This window comes from Syngnathoides biaculeatus, chromosome 12 (genome assembly GCF_019802595.1).
Source record: "Syngnathoides biaculeatus isolate LvHL_M chromosome 12, ASM1980259v1, whole genome shotgun sequence".
Lineage (NCBI taxonomy): Eukaryota > Metazoa > Chordata > Actinopteri > Syngnathiformes > Syngnathidae > Syngnathoides > Syngnathoides biaculeatus.
Window position 1 is genome coordinate 29,759,212 of NC_084651.1, and position 24,037 is coordinate 29,783,248.

General features: G+C 44.1%; 1 protein-coding gene across 1 annotated transcript in view; it reads left to right on the forward strand.

The window, feature by feature from the left end:
- aprt (adenine phosphoribosyltransferase) overlaps window positions 1-23,649 on the forward strand; it is an 80,650-nt gene extending 57,001 nt beyond the window's left edge. Inside the window, exons 8-9 of the mRNA XM_061837791.1 lie at window positions 7,818-7,904; window positions 23,564-23,649. Coding sequence (XP_061693775.1) covers window positions 7,818-7,904; window positions 23,564-23,641 — 165 coding nt within the window. The 3' untranslated portion in view covers window positions 23,642-23,649. The remainder of the gene's footprint in view (window positions 1-7,817; window positions 7,905-23,563) is intronic.
- The last annotated feature ends 388 nt before the right edge of the window (window positions 23,650-24,037 follow it).

The window sequence follows — 24,037 nt, forward strand, 5'->3', positions numbered from 1 at the left end:
AATAAACATTTAAAATGGGATAAAAATTGAAATAATACATTTTTTTAAGTACAATTAAAACCGCGTACAGTGCAAGAAATATGGTTAAAAAGTGGAAATATTCTAAAAAGTATGACAAAAAAGAAGAGTTTTCAACCTGCCTTTAAAAACATTCACACTTGGGGCTGACCTCACCTCTGTTGGCAACTTATTTAATTTGTGTGCGGCATAATAGCTAAATGCTTTGCTTTGGACTCTGCACTCCACTATTTGACCTAAGTCAGTCGATCTCCGAGGTCTACTGCAGTGGTCCTCAACCTTTTTTATCACTATGGACCGGTCGAGGTTTGACAATTTTTACCGCAGACCGGGTGGGGGGGCATTTGTTTGTATTGAAAATCGTTTGTATTAAATATTGAAAACAATTCACATGATAATGAATAATAAAATAAACGTAAAAAATACACATGGAAAAATAAAGAACAACAACCAGCCATTCCAAATTTCTTTGTTGTATCTAAATATACCAGCCAGTTCAACTGTTTTATTATTATTAAACATTCCATGAATGTTATTTTTCAACAGCTGAAATAGTTTTGTCAGTTTGGACCATTTCCCTCTGTTGGCGACCACAGCCCTAGCACCCTCTTAACTGGTCATTAGAGTAACGTTTAAACGAGCCTTCAAAATAAGATACAGATACACCACAAAAATGAATTTAATGTGGATGAAATTTTCAACTCACCGTAACGCTAAATCAATGGGAGCCCTAAGCTTGTTTCTCTGCAACGAGCTGGTCTTATCTGGGGGTTTGGTTGCTGTCACTCCAGAAAACCCCGGTTCACAGATGTCGGAAATGAGAAAAATCTTTGCAGCGGCTCTCGTAATTTAAAAACTCTTGTGAGTTATTTCCCTCTCGATAACCAACTTATTTCCGTGTATAAGAGATGCATCTGCATCCATCTCTTCAAAAAGTTCCTCAAATCGGCGCAAATTAGTTGTAAGCTCTGCTTCAATCTCTTCACTGGGCCTTTTCCGAATCGAAAAGAAATTTTCCAAAGACGTGGTTTTTCTAGCTTGTGGGGGTAAATTTGGCACTTGAGTGACCGAGATGTAACCCAGAGAATCTGGTCATTTTCAAAATTAAAAATATTTTTCAGACTCGGATAATTAATACAACGGCGGCCTGGTACCAATTTATCCACGGATTGGTACCAGTTTGCGGCCCGGTGGTTGGGGACCACTGGTCTACTGTGTTTGTATTCCGTAAGCATTTCTTTCATGTATTCAGGACCTAAATCCTTTAGTGATTAATAGACCAGTAGCAGAACTTTAAAATCTATTCTAAAGCTGACTGGAAGACAGTGCAGGGATTTTAGGATTGGAGTTATATGATCTGACTGCTTTGTTCTCAACGTGAGCTGCAGCATTCTGAATCAGCTGTAGCAGTTTAATAATCTTTTGGGGGAGTCCAGTCAGAAGACCATTGCAGAAGTCAAATCTACTTGAGATAAAAGCATGGATGAGCTTTTCCTGGTTACATACAAGTCTTCACTCTAGATGTGATTTTTAGATGGTGAAAGGGAGTTTTTGTGATTGATTTGATATGACTGTTGAAAAATGAAAAGCATCAGAGTAAAGACATCCCTCCTAGCCAATGGGATGCCAAGAAGATGCTACGCTGATAGCCAATGGGAGGGCCGTGCTATCGCACTACACAAGCCAAGATAAGGAAGTGCATCATGGGTAAAAATTGATGTCCCTCTTAGCCAATGCTATGTCACGAAGATGCTACGGCAATAGCCAGTAGGAGAGCAGTTTTATCGTGACACACAAACCAAGATACAGGAAGTGCATCATGGGTAACGATTAACGTCCCTCCTAGCCAATGGGATGCAAGGAAAATGCTACAGCGATAGTAAATTACATTCCCAAGTCGATGTCAATTCCCCCACATCCTCACTATACACAGTGTTGCTGACAATGAACTTGCGTCTGGAGAGCCTTGCACACAGGATCAGAGTCAGCTGGCTCCATGTTGTACAGTGATCACGAAGCAGCTTTTTCGTGAAGGGAAAAAAAAAACAAAGCAACGGTCTTCGCAAAAAAGAAAGTTTGCTTACATTATGGATTGAGGATCAGAATCAACGTAGACTTAATATCAGCCTTATGTTAATTAAGGGAAAAGGCATGGGGTATTTTCTGAACTTTGAAAGAGCAGAAAGGCAAGGATGCTGTGGAGGAATTTACTGCTAGCAAGGGCTACTTGCACATGCTTCCTTAGCAATAGCTCAGGACAGCCTCCCCTCATTCTTCGCTATCCACCTCTCGCAGTAATGGTAAGTAGAGCATCTTTGTTTTTTTTTTATTTTAATCTTTGAATTTTTTTTATACCAAGTACCAACACCCACCCATTTTCTGAGGTGCTCATCCTCACAGGGATCGTGGGAGTGCTGGAGCAAATCTGAGCTGTTATCGTATAAATTTATACTTTATTGGTGAAATCAGATTTTCGCGGAAATTCGCATTGTGTCGCCAACGTAGGAATGGATCTCATTCCTAGATCAAGGACTGTTTTATCTTCGATCAAAGTACAGAAAACCCATGCAGACTTCGAGAAACCATACAAACTACACACAAGTTAGGTCAGATTTAAACCCAGGTCCAATGAGTCAGTTGGCCATCATGCCACGGATCATGGAACAATTAAACATTAAACTTGTATCTCAAGGCATGCCTGGAGACATATCCACAAGTGTGGCCTTAACTAAATATGCGTGGCACCCTCTCGCCTTCTCTCTTTCCAGAACCTTACTCAGCTACACACCTGTCACCAATCATACCTCGTCACCACCTGCATATAGAGTAGTGTTCAAAATAATAGCAGTCCAATGTGACTTACCAGATCAGTATGTTTTTTTATTTCAACATGTCAAACAAGTTTCCATGAGTTGCAGTCAGTACACAGGCAGGCAGTCCAAACAGGCAGCAGTGTCAGAATCACTAGGAGAGGCAAGAACATCAATGAGGCAGGGTTCGGTACACAGAGCATCAAGGACACGGACATGGATTTGTGGGAACATGACATGCAAGTACAACGATCCGCACAAGTGGCAATATTTCTAGACCGTAATCAGCGCGACAAGAAGCAGGTGGGCGCCTCTGCTCACTGGAGCAGGTGTACAGGAGCCTCAGGATGTGTGGCAAGGAAGTCCCTGATGCCTGTCATCGGGGCAACCTTTGGGACTGCAAGAGTGTTTTAGCGCATCTTTAACTTGTGTTTCAATTTCCCAGGTGAAAACCGAGGCGAAACAAGCTACGCATGAGGATGGATTTGGTTTTCTTCCCATCATGAACCTGTGGCGGTGCATCAGGTTTCCTGTTCTGGTTTCCTGGCAAATAAGACATCAGAAAGCAAAACCACGTGAAGAAAGAGTGCCTTTGAAGCTTCCCTGACATTAAGCCTTTTGGCTAACTTAAGATGTTCCCTCTGACCAGTGTCTCCATTCAGACATTGCTGCTTTGACTGCTAAAAACTCCCGGTCTCCAATCTCGTAATTTCGTTGCCGAGGTCAGTTTTTGGGATAGAAACTCACAAGGGTGCAACCTTCTGTCCTTGAGACTCCTCTGTGAGAGGACCACCCCTATCCCCGAATCCGAACCATCAACCTCTACGACAAACTGTCGATCGGGATCCCGCAAGGTTAGAATTAGAGCAGGGGTAAAGCTGGTCTTGAGCTTATGGAACGCCGCCTGACATGCCGGGTTCCAATGGAAGACACTGTTGGGAGAGGTTAGTGAATGTTATGAAGCCACGACTGTACTAAGGTTCCGAATGAATTTACGGTAGAAGTTTTCGAACACTATAAACCTCTGTACTTCCTTGTGAGTGGGCCAATGAAGAACAGCCTCGACCTTGCAAAGATCCATGCAGCTCTCACCCTCCACCGGGACGAAGCCCAATAAATGATACTGAGGGTTGGTAGAACTCACACTTTTCCGCCTTGACATACAGGTCATGACGCAGCCACTGCTGTAGTACAGCTCTAACGTGCCCAACATGGGAATTTTTATCCGGAGAGAAAAACAGAACGTCGTCTACAAATGTGACAAATTTGTTGAGAATTTCGCGTAAAACAATGTTGAAACCACTGCAGGGGCATGAATCACCAAATATTCATAATGACCTGTGGACGTGTTGAATGCCTGACCTGTGGACGTGTTGAATGCCACTTTCCACTCATACCCCTCTCGTATCCGTATTAGGTGGTATGCACTCCTCAAGTCCAGCTTGGTAAAACCCCTTAGGTGTGATTGTGAGTGCGGGTGTTTGTCTCTATGTGCGATTGGCTGGCAACCAGTTCAGGGTATACCCTGTCTCCTGCCCATTAACAGCTGGGATGGGCTCCAGCACTCCCGCGACCCTTGTGAGGATAAGCGGCACAGAAAATGGATGGATGGATGGACAATAATGAAATTTATGGTGTAGAATTCTTACAATTAACAAAATAAATTAACCAAAATGTTCAAGAATTCTTTAACATTTCTCTGAACTCTCTTGGCTCTATTTTTGTTTGTTGGGCACTAATAATTCTCATTATTGGCTATTGGGACACATGGGAATAAAAGCTACACCATCTGCACAAAAGTCAGAAGCGTCATTGTCTAAATATGTGATTAAGAACTATTACATTCATGTAAATAGAGACGATTCAAACACCAACGTGCAAAACACAACTCCAGGAAGGAGATTATTCCAAACATTTAAAAAGCTTTCCATGTTTCAGAATCAAAATCACCGGGAAACAAAAAATGAGACCATAAATTCCTTAAGGTACAAGAAGCATTCCTTCACAATCAAGTCTGTGGTTTGATCAGTATCCAATAGATGACCCTTTTGAGTAATAAAAGTCAAATATGAAGTCAACAAGACCCACAAACAAACAAAGGAAGTTGCCTGAAGTGAATGTTTGGCAAAGGATCTATTTAAAGGAAATTCCCAGGTGATGTCCACAGCCACCAGATTCCAGGCACTCATTGACTACTCAGGAGTTTAATTTTCCAATTGTCAATTATACAAATGTTATACTGTATAGAATTTTCTGAATTGAACTGTATCCATCAAAATTCCTACACAGCATAGATTGATAGAGAATTCTGAGGAATTTTTTGTGTCAAATAAATTGAATCTGAACCGATTGAGTGGCAGTTTTGATCGATCGCATGGCAGCATGCCACCACCCCCCCAAAAAAAAAAATTCTTGGCACCCCTCATTTAAACACTGCATTTGTTAAAATCAATTCTGGTGGTGTAAAGGCAAAAATATTTCACTTTTCAAATACATTTGGACCAAACTAAACATCCAAGGCATTTCTAAACATCCACAATCAATTTTGAGACACAATAAAACAAAATAATCCAGAAAAAAGGTCTTGACATTGTCAAAAGCAAATAATTGTTCAGAACAAAACATTTGGGTAATCCAAAGCATCTCTGTCTTACAATTTGAACGTGCATAGAGGTGTAGGTTATAACAATAGTCTTATTTTTTTCCAGGAGAAAAGGCTAGCTTGTGATATCTTAAAAAAATAACATCAGTGACACTTTTAACCAAAATAACATACCACAGCTTCCTAAATTGGAACAATTCCACAAATTCTCTGTTCATGGTTTGATAATATTGGTCCATTTTTAAGATTCTCCCCTCTCCTCCTTGTCACCTGGTTCTGATTTGATGTCCCCTGGGGGACAAAGAGGAAAGTTTGGTGTTGTAGTTCTGGTACACACATACCACTCCTTCATGTTAGGCAACTCGGGCATGGCTGGGATGACTGACGGCTGGCTCCTTCCTGGGGTTAAGCCGAGCCATTACCTGCCGCAACAACATCCTGCTGCTCCACCTGCCGACCAAACATCATGAAACGTTCTTCATGTTGGGCAAGGAGGAGCCCTTGAGCCTGGATAGACTTGCGCACTGAATCAGAGTTGACTGGGTCCATGTCATGGCCAGATCATTCTGTCATAACCATAACACGAGGCTGAACCCAATATGCACGACTCACGAGACCAGGTACAGTTAAGGGAGGGTATTTATTCAGTCCAAGGTCGGTGCACAGGCAGGCAGTCTAAACAGGCAGCATTGTCATGTCAGAATAACGAGGCGGAGAGGCAAAGTCATCAATGAGGCAGGGTTCGGTACACAGAGCATCAAGGACAGGGACAGGGAGTTGCAGGAATGACACATGAAATTACAGAGATCTGGCGAAGGACCAGACCGCACGCTAGGCAATATATCTAGACCGTAATCAGCACAACAAGAAGCAGGTGGGCGCGTCTGCTCACCAGAGCAGGAAGAACATGCCCATGACAGGATTTACCAATCATTTGAATCACAAAACTAATATTTCGTTAAATGACCAGTTGTTTTTGATCTGTGTGGCATGGAGTCAACTAACTTGTGGCACCTTTCATCTGTTATTCCACTCCAAGATACCTTAACAACATTCCACAATTCATTTACATTTCTTGGTTTTGCTTCAGAAACAGCATTTTTGATGTCACTCCAAAAATTCTCAATTGAGTTAAGGTCCAGAGATTGGGCTGGCCACTTTGTGACATTAACTTTGCTGGTTTGGAACCAAGAATTTGCATGTTTACTTGTGTGTTTGGGTCATAGTCTTGTTGAAACACTGATTTCAAAGGCATGACCTTTTCAACTATTTTGACATATGAAAACCAATCCATTATCGCTGGTATGTGATAAATAGGCCCAACACTGTAGTAGGAGAAACATGCTCATACTGTATCATGATGCTGGTATCATCATTGTTCAGTCTTCACTGCGTACTGTGGCTTGAATTCAGCTTCAGGGCCGTCTCACAAACTGTCTGTGGCCGCTGGACGCAAAAAACAAAAAAAAAACAATTTCACTCTCATCTGTCCACAAAATGTTCCTCCATTTCTCTTTAGGCCAGTTGGTGTGTTCTTTGGGAAATTGTTGCCTCTTCTGCACATGCCTTTTTTCTAACAGAGGGACTTTTGCAAAGGATTACGCAGTGCCATGTTTATAGATCAGCTTCGCTGTCACAGTACTTACAGGTAACTCCAAACTGTCTTTGATCATCCTGGACTGATCATTGGCTGAGCCTTTGCCATTCTTGTAATTTGGAGATCCATTTTGATGGGTGTCTTCCATTTTTTGTCACGTGTCTCTGGATTTGATCTCCATTTTAAGGCATTAGAGATTATTTAAGATGAACAGCTGATTTTTTTTTGTTTTTGCATCTCTTCATAAGGTTTCTCTTTTCCGATCAAACTTAATCCAAGTATGCTGTTCTTCTGAACAATGTGTTGAACGACCCATTTTCCTCAGGGTTTCAAGGAGAAATGCATGTTCTATAGGTGCAGGCTTTATCCTTAAATAGGGGGCATCATATTCACACCTGTTTTTCACAAAATTAATTACCTCACCTATTGAATGTCACACAACTATTTTTTTGTTTGACAGACCCCTTTCAACAAATTGTCCACTTGCACAGCCTGATGAGGGTCTATATCATGAATTATTGGAAATTTCTTGTTGGTTTTCTGAGAACCTACTGTTTTTGTTTATCTTGTTTGGCATGTAGCAATAAAAAATATATTGAAAACATGGATTAATCAAGTTAGTCACATTGGACTGCTATTATTTTTAACACTACTATAACCTTCCCTGATCCCGTATATCCTCCATAAAGTGTTGTTTGTTCTCACCTGCATCACGTAAGATAGACAATTCCTAATCTCCTTTTATGACTCATGTCTCTCCTCATTCAGTGTTTCCCTGTGCTTTTTCCAGCCACCTGCTGGTCCTCGCCATTGCCTTCTGGAATTCCCTTCCTACACTGCCAATGGCCTCCAAGGACCGCCTCACTTACGTTCTCTAGTAAATAGTTCATTATAATCTATCTACCTCTGCCGGCTTCTCTCCATTCTTGATATGATCTCCTTTTAAAAAAAATAAAAAACTGGGAACATTTACATGGCCAGCAATATTTTGAAATCCCGATTAAGACAATTTACTGGTCAAAATTAGATGATGTTTCTGACTACCGAAAACATTACAAATTATTGTAAGTAATTGAGTCAAGACATCAATTTTCTCTTGGGTTTGTTATTTTTGTAAACATGTACATTATACACATTAATTGCACTTTCATATCACAGATAGCAGTACAGTACTGCATGATGGTTCATACAGATATATGTCTTGGTCTTGTTCTTTTGTGTTGGTGACTCAAAGGAAATTTTCTCATGTTAGAAAAAGAAAAGATTAAAATGGATCATGAATGATAATTTTCTCCTGGCACTCCGGTTTCCTCCCAGAGCCCAAAATCATGCAACATTAATTGGACAATTGCCCCTTAGGTGTGATTGTGAGTGCGGCTGTTTGTCTCTATGTGCCCTGCGATTGGCTGGCAACCAGTTCAGGGTATACCCTGTCTCCTGCCCGTTGACTGCCGGGATAGGCTCCAGCACTCCCGCGACCCTTGTGAGGATAAGCGGCACAGATAATGAATGGACGGATGATAATGAAATTTATGGTGTAAAATTATGTTCTGCGTTTCAACAGAGATTAAGAGTTTTCCTAATGTTGTGACGAGAGTGCAAAAATATGGGTCAAAACAAGACACAGCAATGTACATTCAAGTAAAAGTTAAAAAAAAAACAATGCAGTAGTAAGTAAATAATATACCAATGTTATAGTTTTTGGTGTCCTTGAATATTACTTGAGACTGTTGTTTTTTAAAATTAAACTTCATCTTTTTCGATGGTCACTTTTCCTCAATGTTGCAATTTATGGTGTAGAATTCTTACAATTAACAAAATAATAAATTAACCAAAATGTTCAAGAATTCTTTAACATTTCTCTGAACTCACTTGGCTCTATTTTTGTTTGTTGGGCAATCATAATTCTCATAATTGGCTATTGGGACACTTGGGAATAAAAGAAACATCATCTGCACAAAAGACAGAAGTGTCATTGTCATAATCTGTGATTAAGAGCTGTTACATTAATGTAAATAGAGACGATTCAAACACCAAGGGGCAAAACACAACTACAGGAAGGAGATTATTTCAAACATTTAAAAAGCTTTCCATGTTTCAGAATCAAAATCACCGGGAAACAAAAAATGAGACCATAAATTCCTTAAGGTACAAGAAGCATTCCTTCACATCCAAGTCCGTGGTTTGATCAGTATCCAATAGATGACCCTTTTGAGTAACAAAAGTCAAATATGAAGTCAACAAGACCCACAAACAAACAAAGGAAGTTGCCTGAAGTGCCCCCCCCCCCTCCCAAAAAAAAAAATTCTTGGCACCCCTGATTTAAACACTGACTGCATTTGTTCAAATCAATTCTGGTGGTGTAAAGGCAAAAATACTTCACTTTTCAAATACATTTGGACCAAACTGAACATTCAAGGCATTTCTAATCATCCATAATCCATTTTGAGACAAAATAAAACAAAATAATCAAGAAAAAAGGTCTTGACATAGTCAAAAACAATTATTCAGAACAAAATATTTGGGCAATTCAAAACATCTCTGTCTTACAATTTGAATGTGCATAGAGGTGTAGGTGATGACAACAGTCTTATTTTTTTCCAGGAAAAAAGGCTATCTTGTGGTATCTTGAAAAATCAACATCAGTGACACTTTTAACCAAAATAACATACCACAGCTTCCTAAAATGGAACAATTCCACAAAATTTCTGTTCAGGGTTTGATAATATTGGTCCATTTTTAAGATTCTCCCCTCTGGGTCCAACTGTATTATGTGACATAATCCTCCTCGTCACTTGGTTCTGATTTGATGTCCCCTGGGTGACAAAGACGAAAGTTTGATGTTGTAGTTCTGGTACACACATACCACTCCTTCATGTTAGGCAACTCGGGCATGGCTGGGATGACTGACAACTGGCTCCTTCCTGGGGTTCTGTGAATCTGCTGCTGCTGAGCCAGCTGACTCTTCAGTCCCGAGAGTGATAGGTCCAAAGGCATTGCCGATGGAGATGAACTGGGCTGTAGCTTGTTTAATTTGTTGGCTGTATTCTTATCAATGTCAAAACTTGTGTTTTTTTTGCTGAATGATGGTGACAAGTGGTTGATTTTAAGATCAAGTGGTTCAAGAAGAGGATGAGGTTGTTGGTGTTGTCGGATGGAATTAGTCATGCCAAAGGGTTCAGAGGTAGGTGATGATTTGATGTGGACTTTCATGTGCTTGCGCAAAGAGCTTGGATGTGTATAGGACTTGGTACAGCCCAGGGCCTTACAGTCATAGGGTTTCGAAGAACTGTGGACTTGTGAATGCTTCTTACGGTCACTGCTGTTGGCAAACCGTCGTTCACAAAACTCACACTGGAATGGTTTCTCACCTGCAACAGAAACAGAACTCAAAATTATACTGTTTTCAATGAGCCCAAAGTAAAACTCAGCTGGAGTCATCAGTTCTGAATATGGCTTAGTGTGTGTCAACGGAACTAAAACCACGACTTAGACCAATACTTTGGTGCTGCAGCCTGATGCTATTGTAATTTTTAAATCCTTTTATTAACTTAATGTCAAGGTGAATATGTTTATTTTTGCGACATAGGATAAGAAAAAAATGGAATGATATGGTATGGCTATGGATGGGTACTGAGCTACGGTATAAAACTAGTCCTGAGGCAGACTTTTTAAAGACCGGAATCTTGATAATGCTTGGATCAAACTACAAGAAAAATTTGGTCTTTCATGATTGTACTGTCAGACTACTGCCATAAAATCATCTCCTATCTTGGGCAAACAATAGCAGAACTACTCCGCATTTATTCCGAAAGCACTGTATCACGTCTTTTAAGATCACTGGGCTTAATTTGTGAAATCAAACAGAGTCAAAGAGGATGAACAACATTTTTTTAAAAAGGTCACCGGATACACCTATTACCATGGTGACAAAAACAACAATGGCTCTCGTCACTATAATGTATTGTGTTGGGTAAAAGGGGAAATGCATACTGTATGCATAACCCGTGCTCCAGAATGGACTGTCCATTTGAGAAGATCGGAAGGTGTGTTCACGTACTTTTAATAAGATACGGATTGCCAGCAGGCAACATAATGTTATGTAGCTCAGTAAGCTAGTGCTCGTATTAATGTTATTGTCTGTTGAATCATACTTTAAAGAAGGGTTGGCCAAACAGTTAAGAGACCAAGAGCCACATTTTTATTGTGTTACAGCAAAGAGCTGCATCATACGCATGGAAAGAGCCAAAGAGGCATAACATACACATGAACATGATTCCCTCCTCATACACATACCTTTGCTCAGCCAGATTTATTGTAAATGGCACACATCAACATGATAAGAAAAATCGACTCATACAGAGTAGCAAGACTGCAGGCCAGTAATTTTGAAAAAATAAATTTGCGTGCTCTTTCTCACACAGACAAGCCACCAGCTCAACTAAGTCTTGTCTTGTATTTCATCTAATGCAAAATACTAACATGATTGGAATTCTGGGTGCAACTGTAAATCAGCCATGCTAGTGTCCAATATTATCTGCTCAACAGTGTGGTGGGACAGTTGAAGGTCTGATACAAGTTGTTAAAGATTTTTGTTTTCAGGATACAAGATTTCTGCAATGTCACCAAGGCATTTTTTAAAATAAATCCCCCTTCTTTGTATTGATTTTTGGCCTTTGCAATGTTCCAAGCCAGTTGATGGGATGCAAGCACACTCATTATTCATTCCTTATTTTAAAAATGGCGTCACAGATCCGCTTCTCCTTGAGCCATCACCTTATCATGGTGGAGGGGTATGTGTCTTCCGGTGATCCTACGAGCTAAGTTGTCTGGGGCTTCATGCCCTTGCTAGGGTTGCTCATGCCAAATAGGTTCTAGGTGTGGAACCAGACAAGGCATGGCCAAAAGACCCCATGATGGTAAACAGAAATGGATTCGGGTGCGGGTCACCTTGGCCCCTCTATGGAGCCAGGCCCGGAGGTGAGGCTCGAAGGCGAGCACTTGGTGGGCACTCGTGGGGCTCGGCGGGGCAAACCCCGAAAGGGTAACATGGGTTCTCCTTCCAATGGGCTCACCAAGTATGAGAGGGCCTATAGGGGTCGGGTGCAACATGAGTTGGGAAAGGGCTGGGACTTTGACGATCTGATCCCTGTCCACAGAAACTGGGTTTAGGGACATGGAATTTCAAGACTCTGGCGGGGAAGGAGCCAGAGCTGGTGTGTGAGGTCAGGAAGGCTCGACTAGATACAGTCAGACTCACCTGTAATGCAGCCCTATGGGGGCACAAACCACTGCAATATGTAGATCGGTCCCAAGCCCGGATAAATGCAGAGGGTTGCATCAGGAAGGGCATCTGGCTGAAAACTTTGTCAAACAAATATGAGTGTTCATCTAAAGAATCCTATACCGGATCGGTCATTCCCTGGGTTAACAACGTCCGCCCCCGGCACTGTTAACCTGTAGGGCGTCAATGGCAATTCAGCTACTGTGGGTCGAAGACAAAGAAGAGGAGGAAAGCAAATTCATCGGCAGAAGAAGAAGAGGAATGCACAAAGCCTACAAATGAGTGTCAGGATTTTGAACTTTGGGACTATGACAAGAAAAGATCAGGAGTTGGTTGACATGATTAGGAGAAAGGTTGATATATTGTGCATCAAAGAGAGCAGGTGGAACGGTAGTAAGGCTAGAAGTTCAAGGGCAGGGTTGAAAATTATTTTACCATTGAGTAGCTGATAAGAGAAATGGAGTGGGGGTTATGTTAAAGCTGGCAAGAATGTCTTAAGGGTGAAAAGAGTATCAGATCGAGTGATGAGGCTGAAATTGAGGGTGTTATGTATAGTGTCATTAGCGACTATGCCCCACAGGTAGCATGTGACATAGAGTTGATAGAGAAATTCTGGAAGGAACTAGACGAAGCAGTTCTGACCATCCCATACACAGAGAGAGTTGTGATTGGTGCAGATTCTAATGAACATTGAAGGAAACAGGGGGATGAAGAAGTGATTTGTTAAGTACAGAAATGTGGGACAGATGGTGGTGTACGTTGCAAAAAGGATGGAAATGGCAAAAGTGAAAACTTTTTTTTCCAGAAGAAGCAGGAACATATGGTGACCAACAAAAGCAGAGGTAGAAGCACACAGGTGGATTACATTTTGTGCACACGATGTAATCCGAAGGAGGTTACTGACTGTAAGGCAGAGTATAACTCGACAGCATAGGATGGTGGTGTGTAGGATGACTCTGGTGGTGTGTAGGAAGATCAACAAGACAATGGTCGAGCAGAGAATCATGTGGTGGAAGCTGAGAAAGGAAGAATGTTGTGTGGCGTTTCGAAAAGAGGTGAGACATACTCTCGATGGACAGGAGGAGCTCCCGGAAGACTGCAGTACTGCAGCCAAGGTGATCAGAGAGACAGGCAGGAGAGTTCTTAGTGTGTCTTCTGGTAGAAAAGGGGAGGTGACTTGTTGGTGGAACCTCAATATAGAGGAAGTCATACAAGGAAAGAGATTAGTGAAGAAGAAGTGCGACACTGAGCGGACTGAGGAGAGGCGAAAGGAATACATTGAGATGTGACGTAGGGCAAATGTATAGGTGGCGAAAGCTAAACAAGAGGCATGTGACGACAAGTACACCAGGTTGGACACGAAATAAGGAGAAAAAGATATCCACAGGTTGGCCAGACAGAGCGATGGGCTGGCAACCAGGCTGGCGGGAGTGCTGGAGTCTATTCCAGTTGTCATGGGGCAGGAGATGGAGTACACCCTCAAATGGTTACCAGCCAATCGCAGGGCACAGAGACAGACAACAGTCACACTCACAGTCACACCTTGGGGCAATTTAGAGTTTCCAATTAATGTTGCATGTTTTTGGGATGTGGGAAGAAACCAAAGTGCACGGAGAAAACCCACACAGGCACGGAAAGAACATGCAAATTCCACACAGGTGGGGCCGGGATTGTACCCGCGTCCTTAGAACTGTGAGGCCAACACTTTACAGCTGCGTCACCGTTCCGCCTTTTATGCTAACATTTAGTGATATTTAGGGAATGGAAGTGCTTCACTGAATTATTCGATGAGCTGAACACAAAGTTGAAATGGTTGAAGAATAAGGAAGTTATCTACATTCATAAAAATGTTGGATTTCTGGCTTTTATTTTCAAAATTTGTAAAATCTAGGTAATTTGAATACCGTACAGTAGTTCACTGTTTGGCTTGAATGAGCTGAATACACGTACATAAAATGGTGTGAATCAGCTGAGAATAAAGAAAATGAAATTAAAATATAATATAATTATAAAATATAATACCACCTTACCATAGTGGAGGGATTTATGTGTCCCAATGATCCTCTGAGGGAGGTTTTGTTGGGCTATGCCACTGGGAGTGATTGCAAGTAGGTCCTAGGTGACTATCCATCCATCTGTTTTCTTTGCCGCACATCCTCACAAGGGTCGCGGGGAGTGCTGGAGCCTATCCCAGCTGTCAACGGGTAGGAGGCGAGGTACACCCTGAACTGGTTTCCAGCCAATCGCAGGGCATATTGAGACAAACAGCCGCACTCACAATCATATCTCGGGGCAATTTAGAGTGTCCAGTTAATGTTGCATGTTTTTGGGATGTGGGAGGAAACCAGAGTGCCTGGAAAAAAACCCACGCAGGTATGGGGAGAACATGCAAACTCCACACAGACTGGTCTGGGATTGAACCCGGATTATTTATTATATGTATATAGTTATTATCATTTGTCAAAACCAAAAAAAATGTTGTGGTTCCAATTTCTGACATTTCAGAACCAGGGTCGGCAGGCCAGGTTTTTTTTTTTTTTTTTTTTTACAAAATATTTTTACTCCATCTCATGCACATGGTGCCACCATTTTCTTGTTAGTTCACATTAAGTAACGAGATCAAAATTCACAAAGGTCCAACAAACATGAAATAATGTCAAAAATTAGACATGGCAAATCATGAAAATGTAACTTGACTTGATATGGCTCAATAACGCTATGACATGGGATGAGGCAGTTATGCTAGCTGACGCTCGAGAATACACATGAATATGCACACAACAATCTGCCAACAAGTGGCATGACAAACAAGGCTTAAATACACAATGTAATCGGTGCGCACAAGGAAATGGCACAGGGCCACACCGCCGCCCGCCACGGCTGCTGTCAAACATCAGACTTAAACTCTGGGTACGTAGAGAACCATGCCCCTAACATATTTATTATGTGGTGTAAAAAGTAAGAGTCGAGGGGAATTTTTTGTGTCGGTCGTGAATTATGAACCTTTTTTTTTAAACACCTTATTATCATTATTGTTATTTTTATATATATTACATATTTATGATTCTAGCAATAAAAATTACAAGGATAAACAAATGGCAGCGAACTCCTGGTGTGAAAGTTTACGGGTGGGAGTGTTAGCATAGGTGGAAACTGATGAGGGACAAATACGTCCACATGAACAGAATACCTGTGAGGAGTGTGGATGGTGGCGGCAGGAAAATCTCAGGTTTCTATTATTTTATGTCGTGGCTGTTTCTCCATGTCCAGCAGCATGAGTCAGATTCAAACTATCTGCTAACAAACTATCTGTCAATGTACAAATGAGCAATTAATTAAATTAGATTTAATTAATGTAGCCTTCTTGAGGTTAACCATCAGCACGCTGGAAAGGAGAATTCCAGTGCTCTTGTGTGCTGTTTTTCTTTCTTTTTTTTTTTTTTGGTCATCGGCAAAAACTTGAAAATACCACCAGAATAGATTTTACAGTTAAGTAATTTATGTGTAGACATGCACTGTCAATGTTATGGGTCAGGTTTTGGGGTACGGTAGATTTCAAATGATTCTATTCTTGGACATTTAACAACCGAGAATTTAGCATTAGTGACACCATTGAAAATGAACTTTACCAAGGAACTGAATATCTCCCAATACCACTGGAGTTTGTGACTGTAGCTAGAGGTCCGTTGTGTATTTGTTTGCTAGCTGTTGAACAACACATGAATAAATCTTAATTGTTTCACATTGTTTCCATAACAGAGATCTCCCTTGCCTATTGTCTCTCCCAAGCAGTCACTCCAGCAGTCCATATCTCAGTAGCCCTCAGCCCAACAGCCCTCACCTCATTTTGCTTTCCTGTGTGCACATATTTTTGCTTATCTTGGCCCCTGTTTTTAAACAATTTTATATCTCGTTTTTCTCTGTTTGCACATTTTTTCAACACAGACTCATCACTTAAACAAAACATTTTCAATGACTTCAATGTCTTTGTTTACATCTAGGAATACAGTATTTTTTGCATATATTAAACGTGTTTATGTCAGTTGCCAACATCTAATAATCTCCTTTTGCAATGGCACCAATGTTAGAGGAAGTTTGTTTGGTGTACCCTGAGGGTTATGGTTGATTTTGTGGAGCATGACCACCCATGAGGCCATTGTTCCCTGACAACATTCTCCTACTTGGGAGCCTGGTCCTGCTTGTCTGTCCTCTCACAAATGATGGTGGTATGTATTGGGTTGCCCCAGCATTGGTCTCATCCGTGTTTCTTAAGATGTTTTGAAACACCATACAGGTTTTGACAATCACCACAGCTTTGACTGGTGGGTATTCCATAACTCTTCCAAGTATACGCCATCTTGCCACCAGAATCCCAAGACTTTTTTCAATTACTCACCTGGCTCTGGAGAGACACTAATTGAACACCTGCTTTTTTACAGGTAGATTTGTCCCTGCAAGCACAAAAGGCATAATACTTTCATGTTAGTTGAAATATAATAAAATATAATAATCTTACTAATGCCTGGAAATGGGCAATAAGACTAGGCACCTAATTTTTTAGATCTTTTAGCAATAACTGTGTCTAGATGGTAATTTTTTTTATCTGAGTCACTTTACATCACATCAGATATGTTTTACTTATATCGGTTCAAGCTCTTTGCGGAGTAGCGTTCATTAACTCGTTGGCTGCACAGTTATATAATTACAATAAAGGGTTTTGATTTTATTTGCAATCACTCCACATTCAAGAATCAAATAGTATACACTGTTCTTGCAAAGTACATGACAAGCTGCAGGACAATAAGAGTTTTGTGTGTTAGTGTAGTAAGTAAACAGAAGTCAAGGATAGATATGCAACTGATGACAAGACAAATAATACATGTGCATAAAAAAAGGCAATGTATTCTAAAAATAGTGACGGATAAACTTCTTGTGCAGGGAGAATGCTTTATCACGAACAATGACATGGGCCACCTTGACTTCAGCCCCTGGAAGATTGGCCAGCGGGGGGAAGTTGGCCCCGACATGTACCTTTGTGAACCAGTACTGTCCATCGCAAGTGGCCAATTCAACAATAGAATGACTTCCCTTTTAGTTGTAGTACATGCTCGTGTGGAGCCAGAATGTGTCACGAACGGGGCTCGAGGGCGGACCCAAATGCACGACTCCAGAGACAAGCAGGCAGTACAGAGGAAACCTTTACTCGGTCCAAGGTCGGGAATCAGGCAGACAGTCCAAACAAGCAGAGGTAATAGTAACGGCAGGCTGACGAGGGTGGTCAGGGGACGGGTGGGTCGGTACATGGAAGGTAGACGTCAGGCAAACGGGAGTGCGGGAACGAGGCATGAGAGGCAACGATCTGGCAGAGGACTAATTGTCCCCCGGGTCCTATATGTACTGAGTGTCATTAACGTTCATGAGGCGCAGGTGTGTGTCTACTGATTGGCTGGCCACACCGAGCCCGGGCTGCATGACAGTACCCTCCCCCCCCCCCCCCCCCAATGGCCGGCTCCGGACGGCCCAGGAGCATCAGGACGGGCCGCGTTAAAGACGTGGAATGGAGCCATACCTGTCGAAGCGGAAGGCAGAGAATTATGTGCATACTCTACCGATTTAAGGTGCTGGCTCCACGTGCTCTGATCCCTGAACGCCAAGCAGCGAAGTCCAGTCTCCAGGTCCTGATTGACCCTCTCTGTCTGGCCATTGGACTCTGGGTGATGGCCCGATGTCAGACTCGCCGAGGCGCCGATGAGGGTGCAGAATTCCTTCCAGAAGCGGGTGACGAATTGCGGGCCTCTGTCCAAAACGACGTCCTGGGGAAACCCGTGGTAGTGAACGACCTCGTCTAATAACAGCTGGGCTGTCTGCTTGGCCGAAGGGATCTTCGGGACCGGCACGAAGTGGACCATCTTCGAGAACCGGTCCACTATAGATAGCACCACTGTGTTCCCCTGGGAGGGCGGTAAGCTGGTGACAAAGTCCAGGGCGATGTGCGACCACGGGCGGGAAGGAACGGACAGAGGCCACAACTCCCCAAGAGGCCGCAGGCGAGACGTCTTATTGGCTTCACACACCGGGCAGGCGTTGACAGATTTTCTCACATCCTTGCTAAGGTTCGGCCACCAGAATCGTCGTTCGATAACCGAACGAGTCTTTGCCATGCCCGGGTGGCAGACCGTCCTGTTGGTGTGGGCCCAGTTGATGACGTCTCCCTGCAGCGACGGTGCTATGAAGAGGCAATAAGACGGACAACCAGCGGCAGGTGGTGTTTCTCTCAGGGCCTCCTTCACCCACGTCTCGACCGCCCAGGTGAAGCCGGACACAAAGCACGCTTCTGGTAGGATAGAGGCGGCTGCCGGTTCCGCGCGCTCCCCCTCGTAGATCCAGGCTGAAAGACAAGGTAAAACGGAAGCGGGTGGAGAATAGGGCCCACCTGGCTTGACGAGCGTTCAGCCACTTCGCGGCCCTCAGGTACTCAAAGTTCTTGTGGTCGGTGAGGACCACGAACAGGACTTGCGAACTCTCCAGCCAGTGCCGCCATTCCTCCATCGCCATCTTGATTGGCAACAGCTCGCAGTCCCCGATGTCGTAGTTTCGTTCAGCCGCGGAGAGCTTCTTTGACAAGAAGGCGCACGGGTGGATCCTTCCATCCTTGGGAATCCTTTGTAACAGGATGGGTCCGATCCCTGAGTCCAATGCGTTGACCTCAACCACGATTTGGTGCTCCGGATTCGGCATGATGAGGACAGACACAGCAATGAAACTGGCCTTGAGTCTGTCAAAAGCCTCCTGGCAGTTCCTGGTCCACTCAAAGGTGTTGTGCGGGGACGTAAGAGTGTGCAGAGGGGCGGGAACGGAACTAAAGTTTCATATAAATTTCCGGTAAAAGTTCGCGAAACCGATGAATCTCTGCACGTCCTTCCTACTGGCGGGAGTAGACCACTGTAGCACCGCGACCTTCCCAAGATCCATACGTATCTCCCCCTCCGCGAGGATGAAGCCCAGGAAGAACCCGGATGCTCGGTGGAATTCACATTTCTCCATCTTGACGAATAGTTGATGCTGTAACAGATGCTGGAGCACCGCTCTGACCTGTCGAATGTGGGAGGTCAGGTCCGACGACAAAATCAGAATGTCATCCAAATACACAAAAACATTCTTGTTCAGAAACTCCCGAAGTACATCGTTAATAAAGGTCTGAAAGACGGCCAGGGTATTTGTTAGTCTGAACGGCATCACCAGATATTCATAGTGTCCTGTGGGAGTGTTGAATGCCATCTTCCATTCGTCCCCCTCCCGGATCCGCACCAGGTGGTAGGCACTGCGCAGGTCCAACTTGGTGAAGATCCGGGCTCCCTGAAGAAGTTCGAAGGCCGTGGCGATCAGAGGCAGAGGATACCTGTTTTGACGGTGACCTCATTAAGTCCTCGGTAGTCGATGCTGGGTCATAGCGTAGTATCCTTCTTCTTGACGAAGAAGAACCCAGGTGGCTGGTGAGGACGACGGACAGCGACTCTTCCACGTATCTCCTCATGACCTGGTGCTCCGGTCCTGTTAAGGAAAACAATTTCCCTCTAGGTGGTGAGGTACCTGGGAGGAACTGAATGGCACAGTCATATGGCCGATGTGGCGGCAGGGATTTCACCATAGTCTCCGAAAACACCTCCTTCAAGTTGTGATAGCAGGAGGGCACAGCGGTTAGCTCTGAGGTGGTACTAGAATCTTTCCGTCTTCCTGGGCAGTGAAACAATGTCTGCGACAGTCCTCTCCCAATGTCTTTATCTGACCCTTGGCCCAATCTATGTGCGGGTTATGCTTTTTGAGCCACGGGCTGCCCAAGATGATGTTGCTGCTACGTGCTAGCCACGGCTCCAGCCAGGCGCAGATCTCATGGAGCCTCTGATTGGTTACCTGGAGAGCAGCCTCCTGCTCAACCAGGTGTCTGCCATGGACTTGCAGTGAGCGGCGGATAGCTTCTGAGTCGGCTGGGTCCATGTTGTGGTCAGATCATTCTGTCACGAATGGGGCTCGAGGACGGACCCAAATGCACGAATCCAGAGACGAGCAGGCAGTACAGAAACCTCTATTCGGTCCAAGGTCGGGGATCAGGCACAATCCAAACAAGCAGAGGTAATAGTAACGGCAGGCTTACGAAGGAGGTCAGGGGACAGGCGTGGGTCGGTACACGGAAGGTAGACGTCAGGCAAACGGGAGTGGGGGAACGAGGGATGAGAGGCAACGATCTGGCGGAGGACTAGTTGTCCCCCGGGTCCTATTATGTACTGAGTGTCATTAACGTTCATGAGGCGCAGGTGTGTGTCTCCTGATTGGCTGGCCACGCCCAGCCCGGGCTGGAAGCCAGGAGCATGACAGAATGTTTACGTTTCCCATCCGAACTTCAAACAGAATTAGGGAACTTCCAGAACATCCAGAAATCCACCATGACTGCTTCCTATTGACCTTCAGCTAGGTGAGGGAAGAATTCAGGCTGCAATGCTTTGCACAATGCACCCATCACAATCCACAAGACGGCGCTTATGAAAATGCAGTAGCTTGGAGCAATTACTTGCTGGCATGCACTGCTGGCCAAAAACTTCAACATGACTGCAAGCATCTCCTGGAGTGCTATGGAGTCCATATGTGTGATTTGGTGTGAAATATGAGGGCAAAGTCGACATAATTCATCAAACCTTGTTGCGCCCATCCTGAAATACATGAAATGCATTTCTGTATCCATTTTGTGAAGGGGTCAGAATAAATTGGTCAATTCACCATTGCTTCAACGAGTTTCATTTAGTGACTGAAGATACCACCAACCCCGCTGCCTTCTTGATCATGTTTGCAATATATTTATACATGACACATAATTACACTTAAAGTGACATAGAGGAAGTGGCGTCACGTGACATGGTGGAGGGGTTTGTGTGTCCCGTGGTCCTTGGAGCTAAGTTGTTTGGGGCTTCACGCCCCTGGTAGGGTCACCCATGGTAAACAGGTTCTTGGTGAGGGACCAGACAAAGTACGGTTCTATAAACCCCTATGACGAATAAAAATAATAGATTCAGGTTTCCCTTTCCCGGAGGAGGGGTACTGGGGCTCTGGAGCCAGGCCTGGGGGTGGGGCTCGAAGGCAAGCACCGACTTGCACACATGGTGCTTGGCCGGCACAGATTGTAAGTCTAACGTGGGTCCCCCTTCCCATGGGTTCACCACCTGTGAGAGGGGCCATAGGGGTTGGGTGCAATGTGAGCTGGGCGGTAGCCGAAGGTGGAGACCTTGGCTCTGTTATCTGGCTACAGAAACTAGCTTGAGGGACATGGAATGTCATCTGTCTGGCAGGGAAGGAGCCCAAGCTGGTGTGTGAAGTAGACAAGAACCAACTAGATATCGCCTCTACGCACAGCTTGGGCTCTGGTACCAGTCCTCTTGAGAGGGGTTGGACTCTGTTCCACTCTGGAGTTGCCCACGTTGAGGTGGCAAGCAAGTCTGGGTATACTTATTGGCCCCCCGGCTTGCTGCCTGTATGTTGGGGCTCACCCTGGTGAATGAGAGGGTGTCCTCCCTCCGTCTTCAGGTCAGTGAATGGGTCCTGAGTTCAGAGTACCCACCTTTTTTGGAGGGCCCACACCCTGTGAAAGCTAACAACCAACATCACAAAGCTGTCCTTAACTTGGACTCCTCAAGGAAAGAGAAACAGCGGAAGGCCAAGCAACATCTGGTGCCAGGTCCTTGACACAAATATAAATCTGACAGGGATGACATGGGGACAACTGTGGAGGACAACACAAGATAGAGACCGCAGGAGGACAATCATTAAGGGTCTATGCCCCAGCGAAAGCTTCCTCCGTGGCACCCAAGAAGTGGTAACTCCAAGGGCACTTTTATTCTTTTAGGGATCCAACAGGAGGACTAGGGTCCTGTTTAGGAGTACTTATATCCCTTTTGGGATCCAGCAGGAGGAATCAACCACATTGTGGAGCAAATGGCACAGGCACCTACTGGGATGTCTTCCAGGGTTTCCTAAAGTGCACTTTTCTCCTTGTTGGACCCTAATCGACCCCTCGTGGACAAGGCTTTTTGGCCACCAAAGGCCGGTTCGAAAGATTTCCCTCTGTATGGTGCTCCCTGTCATTAGGTGGAGGAAGAATTTCCTAATCTCATCAGTTTTTTAAAATTGATGAAACAGATCTTTTTTGGAAAAGGTCACCTACGCGTACTTCTCAAGAACAGTGTTTACGATAATCATCTGGCAATGCTACAGGTAAGTGAATTTAAAGCCTCAACGAGCCTCTCCTGCCATCGAAACAAGCAAGCCTCTTTGCCTCTCTCAGTAAGCAATGTTGTTAAATGTGTGTGCGAGTGTGTGTCTGTGTGTGTGTGTGTGTGTGTGTGTGTGTGTGAGTGAGAAAGAGAGAGAGCGACCGAAGAGAGAGAGAGAGAGAGAGAGAAAGACGGGTCTGTGCAGGCATGTGGCAAAGTTAAGAGTGAGAAGAGATAGAAACCACCGTGAGCACTTGCTCCTGTGTACAGTTTACCAGTTTAGTAAGGACGACTGGGAAGGAGTAATGTTTAAGAAAGAACAAATTGATACTGAGTGGTTAAAGGATCTAATAAAGTCTTCCAAGCAGCAAACCAGTTATTGTTCTCGCCACCAAGGTGTCTCCCCTTTGTTTCCCAACTACGGTCACACGACTGTTGCAGGAAAGATTGACAAAGGTTCTGGAATTAAAGATTTAAGTAAATACGTGTTCTGTTGAAACATTAGTTTCAAATATCCATCCATCCATCCATCCATCTTTTTTCTTAGCCGTTTATCCTCACAAGGGTCGCGGGAGTGCCAGAACCTATATCAGCTGTCAATGGGGAAGAGGTGGGGTACACCCTGAACTGATTGGCAGCCAATCGCAGGGCACATAGAAACAAACAGCCACACTCACAATCACACCGAGGAGCAATTTAGAGTGTCCAATTAATGTTACATGATTTTGGGATGTGGGAGGAAACCTGAGTGCCCGGAGAAAACCCACGCAGGCACGGGGAGAACCTGCAAACTCCACACAGGCAGAGTGTAAGATAAGCTTACACATTTCACAGAGGCCTGTGAAACGTATCACCTCATGTGTCATAAATCTCTTTTAATGACTCTGTTGCTGTGCAGGGATGCGTGTGTGTGCTGTTTGTCTATGGGAAGTTTAAGAGCTCAAGGTGACTGCAAATTTATGATAGCTGCATTCTTGTGGGTTTTTGTAACAGGAAGAACTGTCTACTCAGAGGACACCCGGCCTTGAGAAGATTAACTGTCTCTGTATAACAACTTTACTTGTCTTGTGAAACCTGCTCTCCCCCACCCTATGTGTGGAGCTCAATAAAATGTGTGGTTTTGGGGAGACTCGGAGAGAGTCTTACGTGCGGGTGTGGAGGATATGTTCTTCTCTCCTAAGCTCTCCCCAAACTGCAGTTTGGTAAAAAATAACTCTGCCTCTGTCTCAATCATTCTATCCCGGTGTCGTGAGCTTCTGGGTCCACATTGAGCGAGAAGTCCGTGCTTTGGACCTAACATTTTCTCTGGTGCCGAAACCCGGGAACCCAACAGCTTGACGCCTGGAACGACGCGGGATCAACGAGACCAAGAATCTGGTACCAGTGTCCTCCATTGAAGGATCGGTCGCATCGCTGATCCAGCGCCGGACCGGACTGTCGGGTGACGGGTCCCAACGGACCAGGGCC